At 44.1% G+C, this 18,484-nt stretch overlaps 2 protein-coding genes across 2 annotated transcripts in view; one reads left to right on the top strand and one right to left on the bottom strand.

Annotated features, from left to right (window-relative positions):
- Positions 1-10,432, top strand: part of LOC142586282 (uncharacterized) — a 25,400-nt gene extending 14,968 nt beyond the window's left edge. Inside the window, exons 6-9 of the mRNA XM_075697530.1 lie at positions 441-745; positions 2,058-2,110; positions 4,933-5,032; positions 10,333-10,432. Coding sequence (XP_075553645.1) covers positions 441-745; positions 2,058-2,110; positions 4,933-5,032; positions 10,333-10,432 — 558 coding nt within the window. The remainder of the gene's footprint in view (positions 1-440; positions 746-2,057; positions 2,111-4,932; positions 5,033-10,332) is intronic.
- LOC142585173 (protein phosphatase 1H) overlaps positions 9,849-18,484 on the bottom strand; it is a 24,915-nt gene continuing 16,279 nt past the window's right edge. The window contains exons 8-9 of the mRNA XM_075695714.1: positions 17,895-18,058; positions 9,849-10,878 (exon numbers count right to left, since the gene is read on the bottom strand). Of these exons, the coding sequence (XP_075551829.1) occupies positions 10,575-10,878; positions 17,895-18,058 (468 nt within the window). The 3' untranslated portion in view covers positions 9,849-10,574. The remainder of the gene's footprint in view (positions 10,879-17,894; positions 18,059-18,484) is intronic.

Genomic DNA, 18,484 nt, shown 5'->3' on the forward strand with positions numbered 1-18,484 from the left:
AGGCCTTTCTTAGGGCGAGTGAATGCGCTTGTGCACAACCTTGTGTCTCATTAGACCAGCTTCGCCTGAAAATTGATCACAGAATGATCGTGTTCTAACTAGGCTCTTTCCAAGTTAGTCAGACGGTGACAGCAGCGCTCTACATCAAGACCCCCATATTAGTCATATTTATAAATATCCGTGTTTTGTGTTTCTTTTCTTTTCAATTTACGTGCTGTCATCTTCCCAGCAGGTTTCATCAGGTAATTGGAGAAATCGCGCTACCAGATTCTTGTAACGTCCGCACCTTCTATGAATAATTAATTCCAGCCTTCCTTCTTTCATTTCACTTCCTTCCTTCCTTCCTTCCTTCCTTCCTTCCTTCCTTTCCTTCCTTCCTTCCTTCATTCATTCATTCATTAAAGTGAAGACCACTGAGTTTGTGTGGATGCTCGTTGCAGGAGCCCGAGCCCGACATGGTGGGCGGCGGCGGCGGCCGGGGCGGCGCCCGGCGCGTGCTGCTGACGCGCGACCCTCGCCGTGGAGGCCTGGGCGTGCGCGTGGTGGGCGGCAAGCGCATGAGCAACGGCCAGCTGGGCGCCTACGTGGCCCGCGTCAGCCGGCCCGACACGCTGGGACAGCTGAGCGAGGGGGACCGCGTGCTCGAGTGGAACGGAGTGCCCCTCACGGGAAAGACGTACGAGCAGGTGCAGCGCATCATGGACACGCACACCACGGGCGACGAGGTCGAGCTGCTCGTGCAGAGGTACGCACGTCGCGCACACGCGTGGAGATCGAGCGATAGACAGGGTCGTATACACGCGCGCGGACAAAAATGCGCGCGCACATATTATACTCCCATATGGTCGCACCGACATTGCCTTCAACGTTCATACGCCACGGCATCGCCATATTCTCGGGTTACTGCTATCGAAGAACGTCGTTCTACCTCGTTTTCTGCCGTAATGCCCGTAGCTGCGTTGACAGTCGCGTGACTTGCACTTCTGGAACGTTCTCCCCCGAGGAAATGAACGAGGAAACCGGGGGGAACTAACTCAGCGTTCAATCTATACAGGCCTGCATCGCCCATCCAAAACCAGCAGCCGTTCTACATTCACTTCTCTTCTTTTTTTCCATGACATCTGTCTTGGTCGCACATGGACATGTAAATTTACATACGTGAGCACTGCGCAGTATAACCTCACCTTCTAAAGACGCGTCAATGCGTAGCCAATATACATTGGCAATGAATGACCATGTGCTGCCTGCCGTACGCCACCTCCACCTCAAGGAAACGGCACTCTTTGATAGTATCCAGCCGTGTGCGTAGTCGGGATGTTTAATTACTATCGGCATTCATGGCAAAACAAGCGCGCCCAAAGAACTGTGTTTGTTTGTAAGCTAGCCGTGTCCTTCGTTCTTTGTGCGGACTAGTTTTACCATGAACACTCACTAACTCGCCCAGCTTTCAGTACTACTTTGAGCATGCCCTGAAACGACGTTTTACTCTGAAGGCGCTGCAGCAAAGTACGCACTACAAGTCTACAGGCAAGCGGCCTCAGTAAAAGAGAGGCAGGCTAAGTTTAGCAGGGGGCTGGAGCCAAGGGTGGGTCCAGATTAGCACCAGTGGGTGGAGTTGCGTCTTACCTTTTTTGTGTACCTATGTAACTTGTTGGTTCAGGCTAAGGAAAGGAAAGACTGAAACGCAAGTTCCAGTATATACATCTGTTTGAACTGCATAAATAGTTTTCTTTTGTTTCTTTCCGTGCTGCTTTCCGAAATCTTGAAAACGTCTCAATCCTGTCACAGAGCGGCCATTCGCAGCATGACAATTGCGCTGGGATAAGTAGACAGACATTATTCAAAAGAACATTCTATGGGTTACTGCTTTGTCATAGGTCATAGTATGTGCTTATAGGACTTCGCCAGAAACAGGCGGTGAAAGCCACTGTTCGACATACACTTGCTGCGAACGGTCCACCAACTCGTCACTTTTTTCAAACCCTGCACGGCGCTGATGGTGTAGTTTGTGTAGCTTATGTCCAACTGTTTCTGAAATATTACATTGCCTTTCGCAGTGACTGGGATTCGTTTGACAGCCCTGCACCCACGCAACGACGACGCCAACACGGTAAGTGCCTGCAACTGCTGCACGGAGTGAGCACCTCCTTGTTGACTGTTACTCCCTTGTGCCGCCATTTTAAACACCGCGGGCCTGCAACCAAGGAGTTTATACTGAATATCCTTAGCTGCAATGACAAACGATCAGTTGTTGCCGTATCAAGTGGCACAACCTTTACGCAAATGTTGAGCATAAGTGCTGAGCTGTGACCAAAATATTGAGAAAGGTTTTGCATATTCGCACCGGATTTCAAGATCCGACGTCTGAGGGGTCTTCGTACAGACTGCCAAGTCTGCACTCCGTACCCATTTATTTAGTGCAATGGAGAGCTTAGTGGTCTGAATGTCCAGTCATACAGTTACATAGTTGTAAACAGTAAAGTGCCATCGAACAATTTTTATCAGAATTTTCCGATCTGCATTGAGGATGTACTTGTGCTCAATAAATGTGCTGGAAACAGTGATAGGTGAGCGCGATAGTGATTATATGCCGGCATTGGTGGGAAGCAGACAACAAATGCGGCTCTGGCTGTAAGAAAGTTATATTTTGTTTATCAAACTGATGTTCCTGCAGTTCCTGTTTTCTGAAGCGTTGAATTATTTCTACAGTAATAGGTGGTCTCCGAATCAAATCTATGCCCCAGTGTCGGCTCTCTCCAAGTAACACAAACTGATCTTGAAGGAAATGCTTTTGCTGGCTACATGTGCCAGGTGCATTTTTTTAAAGCCAAGTCAAGTGGTAGGATATGCCAGTAGTGCTATTATTAACGCAAAGTCATTATATGTCCCACGAGGCAGAAAATACGGCCTGACCAAGCACTTACCAACGAGCACCATGATCCGTCACATCATCATTGTCTTGTACGATGTCAGTAGTCATAAAGAAGATAGCAAATGGTATAACTTTAATTAGTAGTAATTATGGGTAACTAATGAGAAATATAAAGTTAATTAAGGGGAATTAGAGTGAAGTGAAATAAAGTTAGAACTTAAGGTGGAGTAAAGTGGATTAAGGTTGGTACAAATTAGAGCAAGGTAGATTAATGTGGATTAAGGTTTGTACATGTTAGATCAAAGTGGATTAAGGTAGAGTTGTGAAGGACACGTGACAATGTATGACACCATGTACCATGGACATAATCAATTAGAGAAGTCATAATGCTCTCGCATTAAAATCACATAAGGGTACTGAAGTGACTGTCAATTTTGCAATGCTGGCACCCATTCACGGCACAATTCGTCGATAGCATTTTTTTATCTCACAGAGACCACAGAACTCGGGTTACAAACTCGCGAATTCACGTGTGTACAACAGCCCTAATGTGCGCTGCAATGCACTGAACAACTCTGCCTGCTTTCCTGCTCCACTCGTTACCACGAAGGCAGCGTCGCTCGACTATCATTAGTGTGCACATTTAGAGCGCAGCTCTGAGGGGCCTGTTGAGCACGCTGAGCATGCGTTGAGCATCGGCATTTCTTGTAACCGAACAAACGAGCACAGCGAAGGATGAAAGAGCAAACGCAGAGCGCAGCAGAGGATGAAAGAGGAGAAGGAGGTCACAATGGAATCACGAGGAGGAGGAGAATATGGTGAAAGGGTGAGGAGAAAACTGGAGTGCCGCACGAGACATGCTCAATAGCAGTGACCAGGCATGCGGCGAGCGCGTCCACCGATACCATACATGGACAAAGCGCTGGCATGGGCTTCGAACCCATTGCGTATGCCCTACTTTGCCTCGCCGCTAAAGAATATGCTCCACGTGTTCCCGTGTTCGCGCTTTCTTTCTGAACAATGAGTGACGCAATCGGTGGAAATGCTTTGCCTGCCGCTGCCGCTAAACGAACTGCCCAGGCAGAGGCTCAACACTGCCTAGAGGACCCCTGTCATTGTGAATCAAATTATTTGACACAATGTATCGTGAATTCATAACATCTAAGCAGCTGCACTAAAACTCTGCATTAGATAGTATTGTAAACATTGGTGATTTTTTTACTTCGTAATACGTGTAGAATTAAGTGCTAAAGCCTAATAAAATATGACCTGCAATGATAAGCAATATTTCGCTGTGCTTAATAGACAGTTCTGGTTTAGCATACGCAAATTATAGCGTACGCTATATGCTATAGTGTAGCGTACGCTAAACAGCGCACATTTTTTACAGCTTTAGTTGGCCTGCGAAATCTTCGGATCTAAGTGAATTTTACAAAAGCAATGCCAAATTCAATTCAAAGTGGGCAGCCGGGACCGCCACCACGTTTCATGCAAACTCCTCAAACCATGCAAAGACGCTAACGCTAAATCTGAGAAATAGCGTGCGTACGCTATACGCTATGTGTCCTTTAGCGTTCTCCGCATGCGCAGCGACGACCCGCTATTTTATAGCGTATGCAATGGTATAGCATACGCTATACTAAAACTGTCTAATAACAGCCAACTTACGTACAGTAATCTCACATACTACATCCGAAGTACCAAGACTTCGTCGCCAGGTCGCGCCACTCACTGTTTTTTAAAACTTTCTTTGCCAATTTAAAATTATAATTCCTACTTGAATGGCGAACAGCATGCTGGATTCTCTCTCTACAAATAATGGGCATTTGATTTCCATCAACGTCTCATACAGATTCTAACCAGTTGTGTCCCTTTAAGTGTGGTGAAGTTACGCGCGTCGTACATTGGAGAAGAGAAGGAGTTATGGAAAGGCACACTTTGCGCATCATGTCTAATTACATCAAACGTGTAACTAAAGTGTGCTGTGGTATACATATGATACATACGCTGTGCTTCGCCAAGGCAGGCAGCTAAAGCTGTGAATGTCATTTTCTCTCAAGGCAGGCGAACGCGGTTCGAGTGGAGCCCACCCAACGAGTGGCCACAGTCGACAGCAGAGATGCTACAAGCGTCACCGCCGACATCGCTACGCTCCTACCGGTCAGTGAGTGTTCTTGCAAGGTCTCCATATCCGAACAGACGAGTGTTCTCACAGGAATATTACAGCGCTGACAGACTATGTGGACAAAAGGAAGCAAAAAGACCTGATTGTCCTGTAGTGGCCACCACTAGATGGTGTTTGATGAAAATATAGAAGAGGACGGTGGCTTGCACAGTGTATCATGTCAACATTAACATCAACCTTTTGCAGGCTCGTTTCCGTCTCTGTACACTGTATATTTTAACTAATGGGTGTATAAAGGGTGTTAGGAGGAAGCTTTAGTTCGGGGGCTAACTGCAATTGCCTTAATCAAATACATGTAATCACAGAAATGCTTTTGAGGGAACTGCTGGACCAATCTGAACGAAATTTGTTGCAACTGTAGTAAGCAAAATTTTGATTCGGGGACTGAAATTTTTTTTTACAAAAATTGTTGAGAATAAGCAGTTAAATATAATAGAAGCACGAGGTTTACAAATCTGTAACTCTGTACCGAAAACAGATATCGCAGTTCTGTAATGGCGACTCCAACTAAATGCTTGCCCCCTAGTGGCGATGCTGAGAAACAGCCGATCCAGGTTCAAGCTTGAAGTCATGTTGAAGTGAAAGAGGGCCTCCTATGATGCATGCGCTGAATGCCTTGCAGTTCTCAAATGCAAGCCTGAAAATGAAGAAATAGGGATGTCGAAAGACTTGCAGTGTACAATTATGTGTCTCATCGTGGTGGAAAGACAGCAATGCATGATTTCATCTTTTTGCAAAAGAAGCGGACGAAGGGTATTGGAGGGTGACTTGGGTAAGAAACTTCGCATTGGGAAAAGGTGACGACTGATACTATACCGGTTCGTTCGAAACGCTTCACTCTGGACTTTTCTTCCCGGCGAGCATAACATTGCTTTCAATATCTTGCCAGCATATTAAATTGCGGCGTGTGATTTTTATAGGCAGGCGCTTTAATAAATTATAGTGGTGTACGTTTAAGCTTCATTTGGTTTTGTTCGTTTATAGCTTTCTGCCCCAGCACGAGTTTTACCAATGCTCTAAGCAGAAGGAACAATCTTGCTAATGTACTTTCGTCTGCAGGCATGACAGCAGGAATGAAAACTGCCTCAAAAATTCTGAAGTTGATCATGACACATGTGCCATGAGGTGACATATAGTTTTTATGGCATGCTTTAATTTAGTGGCGCAGGTAGAAGATATGTTTTCTCTCAATGCACTGATTTTATTTGCTTTATTTGCTGGTTGCATGGTTTATTTGCTTGCTAGAAATTTAGAAGCAACATCAAACAGCACTCATTCCAGCTTTGGAGCGTTCAACCTACGCACAGTGCCGCTAGTTTGCTTTTCGACACTGCACACACCTAAATTCCATTACAACTGGTAGTTTGTTCCCAAGTCATGCATTCACACTAGTACAAGTGACTTTGCCCAGAAGAAAACCTTCATTAAATTTTGAAGACCCGTTGAAAGAAACTCAACTTCGTCCGATTGATTGTTATTCACTTCTCTCATTTCACTATGATTTGAGAATTTCTATGGGCAGCGGGTGTCTGCTGCGTTCGCAAGCCCGAGCCCTACCTCGAACACTGTGTACTGCAAGCACGAACAAGCACCAGTCATCAGACGCAGGCAACCTTATCACATCTATCAGCTAACTACAGAAAGAAAGGTGCGGTCCCCACTCACAAAGGAAACTCTCATTTGTTTCTATACCAAGATACATACCAGGTGACGTCACTTTTTTAGCTGCAGTACAGAGTATTCATATTTAGCTTCTGAAAGCATGACAGATGTTACTGCCTGTGTATGACGAGATGCTATACATGCCATACTACAACACAAGTCACAGTGCGGAGTTGCCTATGAAGGTCGAAAACAGTCGAGTATAGTACCTGTACGAATGGAGCAACCTTGAACAAGTGCTTACGCCTTTCAGAAGCCCACTACACACAAACAGCTCCCTTTTTTAAACCTCCGGCTCACTTGAAAGGCTGTTAAAAAAAAAAAAAAAGAAGCCTGATGCAGCTCGCTGGGCAGGCCGGACGTTGGCAGACACAGTGCAACTATTTTAACAGTATGGTCGCTGAAATCCTTGAGACCGATCAAAATAAAGTAATCGGCAGCAAGGACCCTATTGGTTTTGACGAAACACCTCGATTCGACACCACAAACGAGAAACGCGTAAGCGCAGCGCCAAGCAAAGCAGCCACCATGAACCTGGATGTCGTAGCCACCTCTGTTTATTTGGAGTGTTGCCAGCACAGGTAATGTATTTTGGAGTTGCCAAAACTGCACCCATTCTAATATCGAAAGCCGACAAATTTGACATATGAATTTAATGCTTATGTAAATTTGTTACAATATGTTTACAAGGGTTTCGCAAAAGTCCTACTTGCAAATTAGTGGCATATTTCAGAGGGGTGTATACCAATTTTGTTTGCTTTAAATGTATCATTAAGGGCAGTTTACAGAATTGTGATACCGCTTCCCAATGCTGAGTTATAAATTTGTAAAAAACTTGATAGTTTCGCTTTTCTGAGTTTGCATATTTCAACAATATTTATTAAAAAAATTGACAGCCTAAACAAAAAATCTGCTTCTACAGTCATCATACTATAACTTCTTTTATATATAACAAAGCTCATCAAATACGGTTCAGTGGCTGTCGAGAAAAACGATTTCACTGTTACCATCTAGTATTTAGATAGGAGCTCCTGAGGTGGGGTCAACTGAAGTTTCCATTTTTTTCATGCGATTTTTGTGGCGAGCAAACATCTTAGCAGCTGCAACAGACATGAAAACTGCACAAAATAAACTTAACACCCATCACTTTCAAACTCTCATGTCAGAAATCTCAGTGTGCACCAGGTGGTCAGAATACAGTTTTCAATGAGGACTTATTGCTATCACATACCAAAATTTCTATAGCCTCTAGGGCAAGGGTGTTAACCATGGGTCGAACCAGCATCCTTAAGCGTGTTGAAGACAGGGTCTTTCTAACCGACTTCACACAGGTTGGCATCTCTAGGTATCTTGTAACCACTTCCAGAAAAGAAAACCCTTTTGTGCATCCAGAGCATTGCAGCAAATTGCAAGAGGTATCAAAATGTACACCTCAACAACACACAAAGCGAGAATAGTCACAGAGTAGGTGATGTTGAGTCGATACTTAACATTGTACCTTAGACTGCATTATCTCCAGGATCGGCCCACCTGGCCTCTTGGTTAAAACGTGAAGGTCAACCAAGGGTCGATGCTAAGGAAGACAAGGTCGACGTCTTTGTGCATGAAACATGATGCAAATAAGATACCAAATGAGTGAATAATGAAGATTAAAATGAGACAGAATAGTTATATTGAACATTTAATCATTTGAACCACCGTGCATGTCGACTTTGTCTTCTTTAGCATCAACACTTGTTTGACCCTTTTATCTTTTTATACACACCCACACACACACACACTGTTTGGGCCTTCGAAGGCCCCTAATGTTGTGGCATGGCCTGGTACTGTCACGTCAAGATTATTTTTTTACACGAGGCATATTTAGTAATTTTCTCCTCCAATCGGTATGGCTGCATACGGCTTAGGAAAGCAACATTCGATTGCACATCCACAGGACGTGCCTTGGCACTCGTTTACAAGCTGGCTGGGACCCTGCACCCCTAATTCCTGCTCACTCTTCACACACCAATGACGATGCACAAGTCAATACCTTGCATGAGCAACATAAATTAGGCAAACATCACCATGATAATGCTGAAATCCAATTCTGGAGTGTCACGTGCCAAAACCAAGATCTGATTCTGAGGTACACCGTAGTGGGCAACTCCGGATTAATTTTCACCATGTGCATGATTTAAATGTATAATCGAACCTAGATAACTCGAATCAGAAGGGGATCACAAAAAATTTCGATATATAGGTAATTCAATATATAACATGCTAGGCCCCGAGGCAAATGGCGGCCTGCTGATTGGTATGTGCGTTTTCACATACCACTCCCATCAGAATGTGGCCACAGCGGCTGGCATCGAACCTGCGACTTCCAGCTCAGCAGAGCAACGCCATAGCCACTACGCTACATCACGACAGGTAGTAATACTGAAGATTACTTTTCATGCAGCGATTATGCTGGCGCACTTATTCTAACGAACCTATATTTATGCATCTTCCGAAAGTCGCATTCCCTCTATCCATGAATTTCATAACTAAGTAATGTTCGAGCAATTACACAGTGAACAAATTGAGTTCCAGAACTTCGTGTTTGTCTTGTCAATGTCCCATTTAGGCACTGTTTTGTCTTAGCCATGCATAAAATGGTTGCATGAACACGATATTGCAGCACAGTTGGCTGGCAGGTGGCAAGTGAAATGAGACGCTTAACACTGGCACAGTGACATCTTCAATGACACACAAAATTAGGCGCTTTTGACATACACGCTGTCACTCGTAAATTGAAGACGGTGACTAACGGGCACCTTTCCCCCGAAGGTCTTGCTAGCTTTGACGAAGACATTTTAACGTGATTAGCATTTTTCACCCACTCAGCAGCAGCATGTACATACGTACGTAAGAGGTAAAGCCATATCTAACATCTCACTAATTAATAGCAGTAATTTAACCTTCAAATCAAGTAGCGTGATAGGAGAACAACAGGCCATTCATTACCTCATGATGCATTGGGTCCGCTGTTAGTGTGTGCAGCCATCCCCGCCTTCCCTCTCCAGCTGTGTCTCATTTTCGAGCACTGAACCTTGCAGTTTTATATTCACAAAGCAGTGTATGACAAGAAAAGAAAAACAAATGCAGTGCGGTGTCCCAAGCACTTGCTTTATTCCAGCCGTCCACTTTGAAAAAATAAAATAAAGAATTATAGTAAAGCCTGCACATGCAGGCCTTCACACACACACATCACGCCCGCTTGCTTACGCCGTACACGTATAATGCGCGCACGAGCACCCAACCCGTTTTCCTCTTGTGCAATTTCTATCTACTCCCCTGGAATGGTTGCAGGGATGCTTAGCAAGCGCGAGAAACTGGGCTTGTCTGCAGGTCATGGAAAGACGCTTGTGTTATATATAACTCACATACTCTTTACAGGCAAAAAAAAAAGAGAATAATAAAAAAACGAAGAAGTAAAGTCTCTTCATCCACGTCTTTTCATTACCAGTGAGTCCTGGAAGTCCAGAGCAGGGTCCCGAGGAAATCAAGGAAAAAAAAAAAAGAATATGATAAAAGAAGCCGCCCTATGTGCTGCCCGTGGAGCGACTGACGCATCCGTGTGCTTTCGCAGGGCATCATCGGCGGCGGTGGTGCAGCATCAGCAGCTACAGCCGCGGCGGCGGCGTGGCCCGGATCCATTGACGGGCCGGAGGAAAGTGCAAGTGCCTTGAGGTCCGTGGAGGGCCCCTGTTTCTTCTTCCAGAGGCGCACACAGATGGCGCCAGTTGGGGGAGTGTCTAGCAAGCACGAAGTTGAGAGAGGGAGCAGAAGATATGACACAAACACACACGCGATCACAAGAAGGAATAAAGCCTAGGAGGCGTCAGCTGGCGGTTGCGGTTGCAATGGTGGCGGTGACAACTGCGGCGAGGATGACGTCCGGGGTGGTGGCTGCAGCTGTGCTTGTGGCTGTGGCTGCGCCGGCGGCAGCTGTGCCTCCTGCTGTTGGCGCGCGGCAGCCATCCAGGCATGGTGCTCCTCCTGATAGCCCCGCAGTGGAATCACGAACACGCTGATGTCGTCAATGGTGGCTGCCCGGTTGTCAACTGTCCGCCAGCTCCGTTCCTTGAGCTTGCCCCGGGAGTACATCACCAGGTCCTGGGCGGCGGAGATGTACCTGCGCATGCGCACGGCGTTCACAGACTGCTCTGCCGTGCAAGACCAGGGACTTCTAGTCTAGACTTGGCTGCACGGTCTTGGGCAGCACGACCAATGCCGCACTGATGGCTATGACACGACGATGACGACGTGGACCAGACCGGCACACACGGAGGGCGGGGGAACGAGGGCACGCACCCCCACACTTTCCGCTTTCCTTTCTTTCTCTCTCTGCCATCCCCTCCTCTTTCCTCAAATTGATACAGCAGCAGCTGCTAATCCATGTTGTAAGCTCAAATGTTACATGACTGTATTTAGTCGAATGAATGCCAGGACAATAGAGATAACCTATTCTCTGCAAAAAAAGAGAAAAAAGATTTAAGTGATGCGCAGTTGCTCGCTTACTCCCGAGATTGGGTCCTGCAAAGCGTCGCCTGTGTGTCTTCTGCCACAGTTGCTTTGGCATATGATACACTGACGGCACCTTGCAAGAGTATTCAACATCTCGGCATGCAAGCACCAAAGGATGTGTACTCGCGCGAGAACAACGTTTCGACTTGGCTGCCCACGTTATTACTTTGATCTTTTAACTATGTTTAGCTTCATCAAGAATTCTCCAAACAACAGTAAAATGTATTGCACATTACATTCACCTCTTTCATATTTTCTCAGATTTGTAAATAATTTCCGTCCACCACTGATTTAGAAATTCTTTTCTTGAACCTTCACTAGCTATAAAACTAGTGAAGACAAGTACATAAAAAGCTTTTTTTCACCAAATACAGTAATCTTGGTCTCATGTGAGAGGATTCTTTTAAATGTCACTCACATTAACGGGACAATCTGGTTAGCGAAAATTTCTATACTTATTTTTCCTTCCCATCTAATTGTATGCATTTCAAAACTGAGTCGGCATGCACATCCTGAGCGGATGTCCATCAGACAAGCACCGCTTACAATAATCCGCGATGCCTCAATTTTCCTCAACGCTTTACTAACTGTACAAAGTTTGGCTTGCCTACTTTAAAGTAGTAAGAAGGGCTCTTACAATACTACTCTTGAAATGGCCTTTCGGATGCATTCACTTTTCCGAGACTGGTCACTGCTCACCACATTTAGGTAGACCTCGAGCAAGTTATTAAGGACTAGAAGACCACCCCACCCCTCCCTCCCTCATGCAGTATGCGGTAACTGTACTGCTGCTCGTTTCAAATGGCAAGACGCATTATGCATGTACAGAAATGATTTGTGCTGAGCAGACTGGGTTGTAGTGTACATGAAACTATTCGCTCGCTCTTTAACGGCCGCTCATATCAAATGAAGGTACTGCCTCCCCCAGTGCATCAGCGCGCCTTCGGTTTTGCTGCACGAGAATGAGATTGGCTACCTCAACTTGTATTCTGCGGTGGTAAGCCAGCTTATATAGCATGTATAATATAATGACAAACAAAAATTTTGCTGCCGTTTTGTTGCTCCCGCCTCGGGTGAATACAACACTGTTGCTGCGTCTTTTTCTTCGGAAAAATAAAAAAAGTGGTAGTCTGTGCTCTTCCCATCTGCCTGGTGTCCCAAACTATTTGCTTGCCTGTATCCTTGTGCTTGGATTATAACCCTTTAACCCTCAAGCTCTCTCTAAACCTGCCTCAGTAGCCCAGTGGCTATGGCATTGCACTTCTGCACTCAAGGTTGTGGGTTCGATACCGGCCACAATGGTTGCATTTCGATGGGGGTGAAATGCAAAAATGCTCGTGTACTTAGATTTAGGTTCACACCAAAGAATCCCAAGGGGTCAAAATTAATCCTCGGCTCCCCACTACGATGCGCGTCACCATCAGATCGTGCTTTTGGCACGTTAAAACTCCAGAATCTAATTTTCTAAGCTCTGCACTTAAAAAAATAATAAAGAAAAGATTTCCAAAATACTTCATTTAATGAAATGTATATGGATAACATACTGGTTCCGAAGATATATGTATGATTTATCTGAAAGCATTGAGCCAATATATTGAACGCTACTTAGAAAAAGAGCCTTTCACTAAAACACGTGGAAGTTTTTACTTTCAAAACATGATGATAGAAGGTATGCAAACTCTTAAAATAAACAGCATGAGTTTATCATCTTAAGCACACTTCCTGAATGAATGAGTGCGGTTAATTCTAACTGACAAAAGCAACAAACCCGCGGCCTCGACAAGCAGAACTCGCACCCGTTCGACAAAGTGGTGAAACGAGTGCGGCTCAGAGCTTGAGAGTTGAAGGGCTCAAAATTCTTCAGCCCTGAGACACTATAGCAATTCAGTAGAGTAAATTACATGGTTCACTATATTGAAACTGAATGATGTGAGAAGGTTACATGTGATTGATGGTGTGTGAAACTCACTGTGCACATTTTGAGGTCCCTCTTCTGCCAACTGATTCTTTGTTCTACTTAAGTCATGTTGAATCTGGTGCTGTACTCAACTTGAAGCATAGGACACAGTGCACGGTAGCCCTTGGAAACAACTTATTGCAAAATGCTGCCTTAAAGTTGCAACGAAGTTAGCTATAGTTACCTGGTTGTGAATGCAATTCAGTTGTACTAACCACATCTGTACAGCTACAGTTACTGACCAAATGTAACTAGGTCACTTCCTATTTGCTTGGAAAATGCACCAATGCCATCTAAGAGTTATGCATTTATCAATGTAACCAGAGTACTAAGCCACTTCCCTAGTTTTTGATGACTTACCATTCCCTATCTCTCCAACTTTTCTTAAGAAAACTGAGAGCATTTTAGAAGGCACTGAATCAACCACACAGAATTCAGATACGAAAAAAACTCAATGCCACTAGTGAAAAACCAAGTTGTTACGTACAGCTGCTGGTAAATTTTGCATGACCAAGAGCTCAAACATTCAGTGTTCCTTTTTTTTCAGATGCATTGCTGCCTACATTTGCTGTTTAATATAATCCTGCCAGATGAGGAATGTGGCACATCACGTACGACACAGGGTTAAAATAGATGCACGCTTAAAAGGAACTAAATAAAAATCTACTTGCGTAATTTAAAAGGCTGCTCATTACATGGAGGTTGATAAGGTTGATGATAGCAGCAAAATTTAAGACTATTTTCAAAGCTTCTGTTACACAGGAGCCCTTCTTCATTTGTTGGCAGTTATGATAGCAACCAGCATGTTAATGAGAAGTTTGCCACTGCCATGGCAAGTCACTAACATCACCTACATAATAGAAACTTTATGAATATCTGCCCAGCTTTTAAACAGGTACTCCATGACAGCCTTACCTTAGCCACATCTGCATTCTGGATGAGCTCAGCTCCAACGAAGCATCTTTGTGTTGGCAAAGCATGGCTTCTATAATGTACAAACTTGCGCAAGAGGCTTCATTTGTAATATTTTTGTTAGTAAATTACTTTTAAAGTGTTTTATGGTGTTCTGAATGCTGCTTGTTTTCACAGTGGAGAAGAAAAATATTTTAGGCATGCTAGTGACTCGGAATGGATGGGCAAGAAAGGAAGCAGAAGATTGAAGGTGCTAAATTGATACTGGACACAAGTAAAAGAAGCAATGCTGGAAGTGAAACCCTTGTCAACAGATATTGCATATGCTCATATGACCTCTGTAGATGCTGCAACTACAAGTAAATGCATTACATGTTTGCTCATAAAAACGCTTTGGATTCTTTCCCCGTCTGCAACTACTATAACACGTTTATGAAACAAGTAGTACAGTAGAAATCCATTGATTCGTTTATTAGGGGACTACGAAAAGAGAGTGCGTGATCCAAGAAAATGTAGCATACGATAATGCTTGCTCCCAGAAGCCGTACAATTGTGGCAAAATGCTACTGTGATAAAAAACATTAACTGAAGTTGATTAGAAAGTCAACAAACTATTGAAATCCTGCTAAATAAAGCTTTCCATTGTTTCTGGTTGTTAGGTTGAATGTTAAACACCTTTATTTGGAGTGGTTGAGTCCTTGAATAATACTAAATAAACCTCTTGATTTTCATCTGGCACTTTTGTCGAATGGTTTATACAATCAAATCCTGGTGATACAATCACACCCCGTATGCATTTTTCGAAAGTCCCAGCTCAAGTCGTTAGTCCAATAGCTTACAACATGCTACATTTCGAATGCTGGCAATCACTTTTCATGCTGTGGTGGATGGTATGAACAATTGAACCATCGCGTGATCTCTGCCGGAGCTGATGAGGAGACGCCAGCGCACCACTAGCACCAGACACTGGCTGTTATCAGGCCAGCAGAGCGCTGCACCAATGCATCGATCACATTCCTGTTGCCAGGGCGACTTCCATCACTCTGCCTTGACTGCAACCCCTCCTCCCCCCCCCCCCCCCCGTCCGAACGCAATAACAAATTGTGACGCTAGTTTTCCCTTTATGTGCTTGCTTTTGTTGCTTTTATTTCTGCATGGAGAAATACAGTTCTGAGACTATCTGAATCTCCAATCTCTCATGTTTACAGCACCACCAAGATGGTAGCGCTGCATCAACATAAAGCTGTGCTTGCGCGATCAGTGATGCGATAGCGCCCCCTGAAGCCTGACTTTTTTCTCGATTTCAAAACACACTAAAAAGTGCACTTTTCTCAAATTCCGCTCCTTATTTCTTCTAAATATTGCGCCATGAGATACAGGAAGGTCTGCGAGTTTTGAGTTCTGCAAAAAAAAAAGATAATTTAAAATTTTGAGCAAGTCAGCCATTTCATTGCCCCTTACCACACCTATTCAAATCGACTGCCGGTGAACTATGCTTTAGAATGCCAATTTCCTCTTATTGGAGCCGTTTCTTATATGTATAAGGCCATCCAGTAGTTAGTGCAGGCACTGTACTTTCAGAATCAGTTTAAATTTTCGCACACCGGCGATTTCGTGATTTTTGAGAGACCTTTTTGCAAACTAATGTGCACATGTTGTAGCGAAAAGAGTTGCGGCTGTCACCTTCTGCCACGCTTGAGAAGAAAGCATGTCGCTTACGATCACGCCACACTAGCATCAAAATTTTGCAATCAAATGACTCCCAGCATGTCACGAACTGAATTATATCGCCTACTTTGCCATCAAACAGTGCTGAGCAGTGATAATTAACTGAAGATGACGCCACCTGTTCACTAGTGAGCTTTGGTTTGGAGTCCGAGTCGTTTTATTCCACTAAAGTGTATTTCTAAAGGTCCGCCACATGCCCAACATGTGGACCTGGCTTTGGAGCCAGTTTCCAGAAGTTTCTGTAACACTTCTCTTGTGAAATCTCGACAAGGGGCGTTGCCGGTGTCACTGCGCAGTTATTGAAAGTCGATCCCATGGCGTCGTCCCATGCGGCTGCGTCGCGAGAAAAGCGTATTGCTAGAAACTATGCTGCACCCGTACTTGAATTTAGTGACGAGGACTCGACTTTGATTCCGAAGACTACAATAAAGCAGATTCAAGCTCTGACGCCGACAATGTGTTGAGTCAGCATGGGACATCTGCAGCTGTTTACCGGCAAGTTTCCTTTACGGCCTTGAACGGTCTTCTCCTTGTGCGCGCTTATCTGCCGATCTTTTTTCATGACCTGAGAGCTTTACTGATTATCTTCAGGGTGCATACTTCGCTTGGTTATGATGTGCTGCCATCGGCAGCAAAGAAACTTTCGTTCACACCAAGAAGGCTGTCTGTAGCACATCTTGGCCCAGCACCACGAACCAGCGCAAGACAGTTCACAACGGCGTGGGATTTCTTTCTACTGTTTTTCTCTGTAGAGATGATAAAGACAATGTGTAAAAGTGCAAACAGATATGCTTGGATGCATAATCTTGTAGTTGGCCAGCTACACTGAAAGCGATCGGTTTTGAAAGAGGTCCATGACTCTAGACGAAGTGGTTAAGTACGTTCCTTGGACTTCTCATCAGACAGTGCTTAGAAGATGCCGAAAAGGCGGAACTGAAAATGTGTTACGAGGACCGCAAAGTTGAACAAAAACCATATGTTTTGTCGGAAAATTGTGCAGTGCACCTATACTTCACGAAATCCACGAACTGCTTCACTGCATGGCATGAGCAATGAACTGGTCTTAGTTTCTTTTTTATGTCCGAAGAACAGCATGTACTGAGCATTTTTTCAGACACTATTCCTGGGTTATTTATCTTTGAAATGTATATTCTGAATTTTCTTTGATATCAATATTTTTATAGATATCGTTTTTATTGTTATTTTTATCAACTGGCAGCAAAAATGGCACTTTCTAGAATTTTTGTTTTACCTAATAATTTTTTTGTTTTGTTTTTGGAAAGAGCGTTTCATTATGCACAATATGTTATGCTGCAATGTGTGCTGGAACATTATTTGTAGTGGTAAATAATATTTTTTAGAGACCTATAAAGAACGGCCGTTTTCTCGGGGCAACGAAAGAGTTAATTTCCACATCTTTTTTTTTTTCTTTTTCCTTTTTTTAAACATGTTTAGGTGACACACATTTTTGCTCCGTCTCGACAGATTCGTATCACTGAGATTCTACTCTAATAACAGCCTCTTTTCGAGCACTTGCGGCTCTTCTCAGCTTCCACAAGTAATCGTGCAATTGTGGAAGGCCACGACAATGGCAGGTAATGTAAGAAATGCAGATTAACAATGCTATGTTAGTAGCGCACCATCACAGTTTTCGTATGTAAAAACTGGGATGGGAAACCAGTGAAAAGCTAATACACATGTTGTGGGCAACCAGTGGGAGCCTACGGACAACAGCATTCTTGGCACTCTGCCAAGACGGTGCATTGCGCTGAAAAAGTCAGACAGCTGATTGTAATGTAAGAACTGAAGCCCGCTATCAGGGGAGCTTAGAACAGGTTCCAGATACACAGGAAAAATTGATGCAAATTTTTGCGGCATAGTGAATTTTTTTTTATAATTTTGTATAACAAATATTGCATAATTAGTTTCATACAGCTTAACTAACTAACTAATAAATAAATAAACTGATCAATCCCAGGTTCAATCCAGTGCCACAGCAGGACGCAGCAGCTGGCTTGACTGCTTACCTGAACTTGAAGCGTTGAGTGTCGCTAGCAGGAAAGTGGTCAAGCGACTTGAGCACAATCTGAGCTGCCTTGTCATTGGCTAGCACATCCCAGAGGCCATCTGTGCCCATGACAAGTACGTCGCCATCCGTAAGCTCCTCCGCACAGACATTGAAGATGCGAACCTGCAGGATGCACAGGTGTTAAATTAGTGCGCTTATTTGATGCTAACATGGGCACAAAGTTCATTCTTTTCCTCATAAATATAAAGCATCCAAAGAAAGCATTTGTGCATATGATCAGTTTTACAACCTACCAATGACATTGCGTTCCTGTAGCAGGGGGCTCCCATGCACTATCGCAGAAGGCAGGTAAACCACAAAGAGGATTCAAGCACGAAGATGAAATATACTGGCATTTCAGTAATGAAGTTATTATGAAGATGCAGTTCATCTTGTCTTGTAAAAAAACTGAATATGAAATGTCAATGTTTTATTTGAGTCCACTAATATGTCCACTGTCTTAAAAAGGACTTTCCGATGAACTTGCTGAGGACGCATTGGTGGCTTAGTTTATTGGCCATTATTGCTCTAAAGGCAGTGCACTTATTC

The sequence above is a fragment of the Dermacentor variabilis genome, chromosome 6, assembly GCF_050947875.1.
Source record: "Dermacentor variabilis isolate Ectoservices chromosome 6, ASM5094787v1, whole genome shotgun sequence".
NCBI lineage: Eukaryota > Metazoa > Arthropoda > Arachnida > Ixodida > Ixodidae > Dermacentor > Dermacentor variabilis.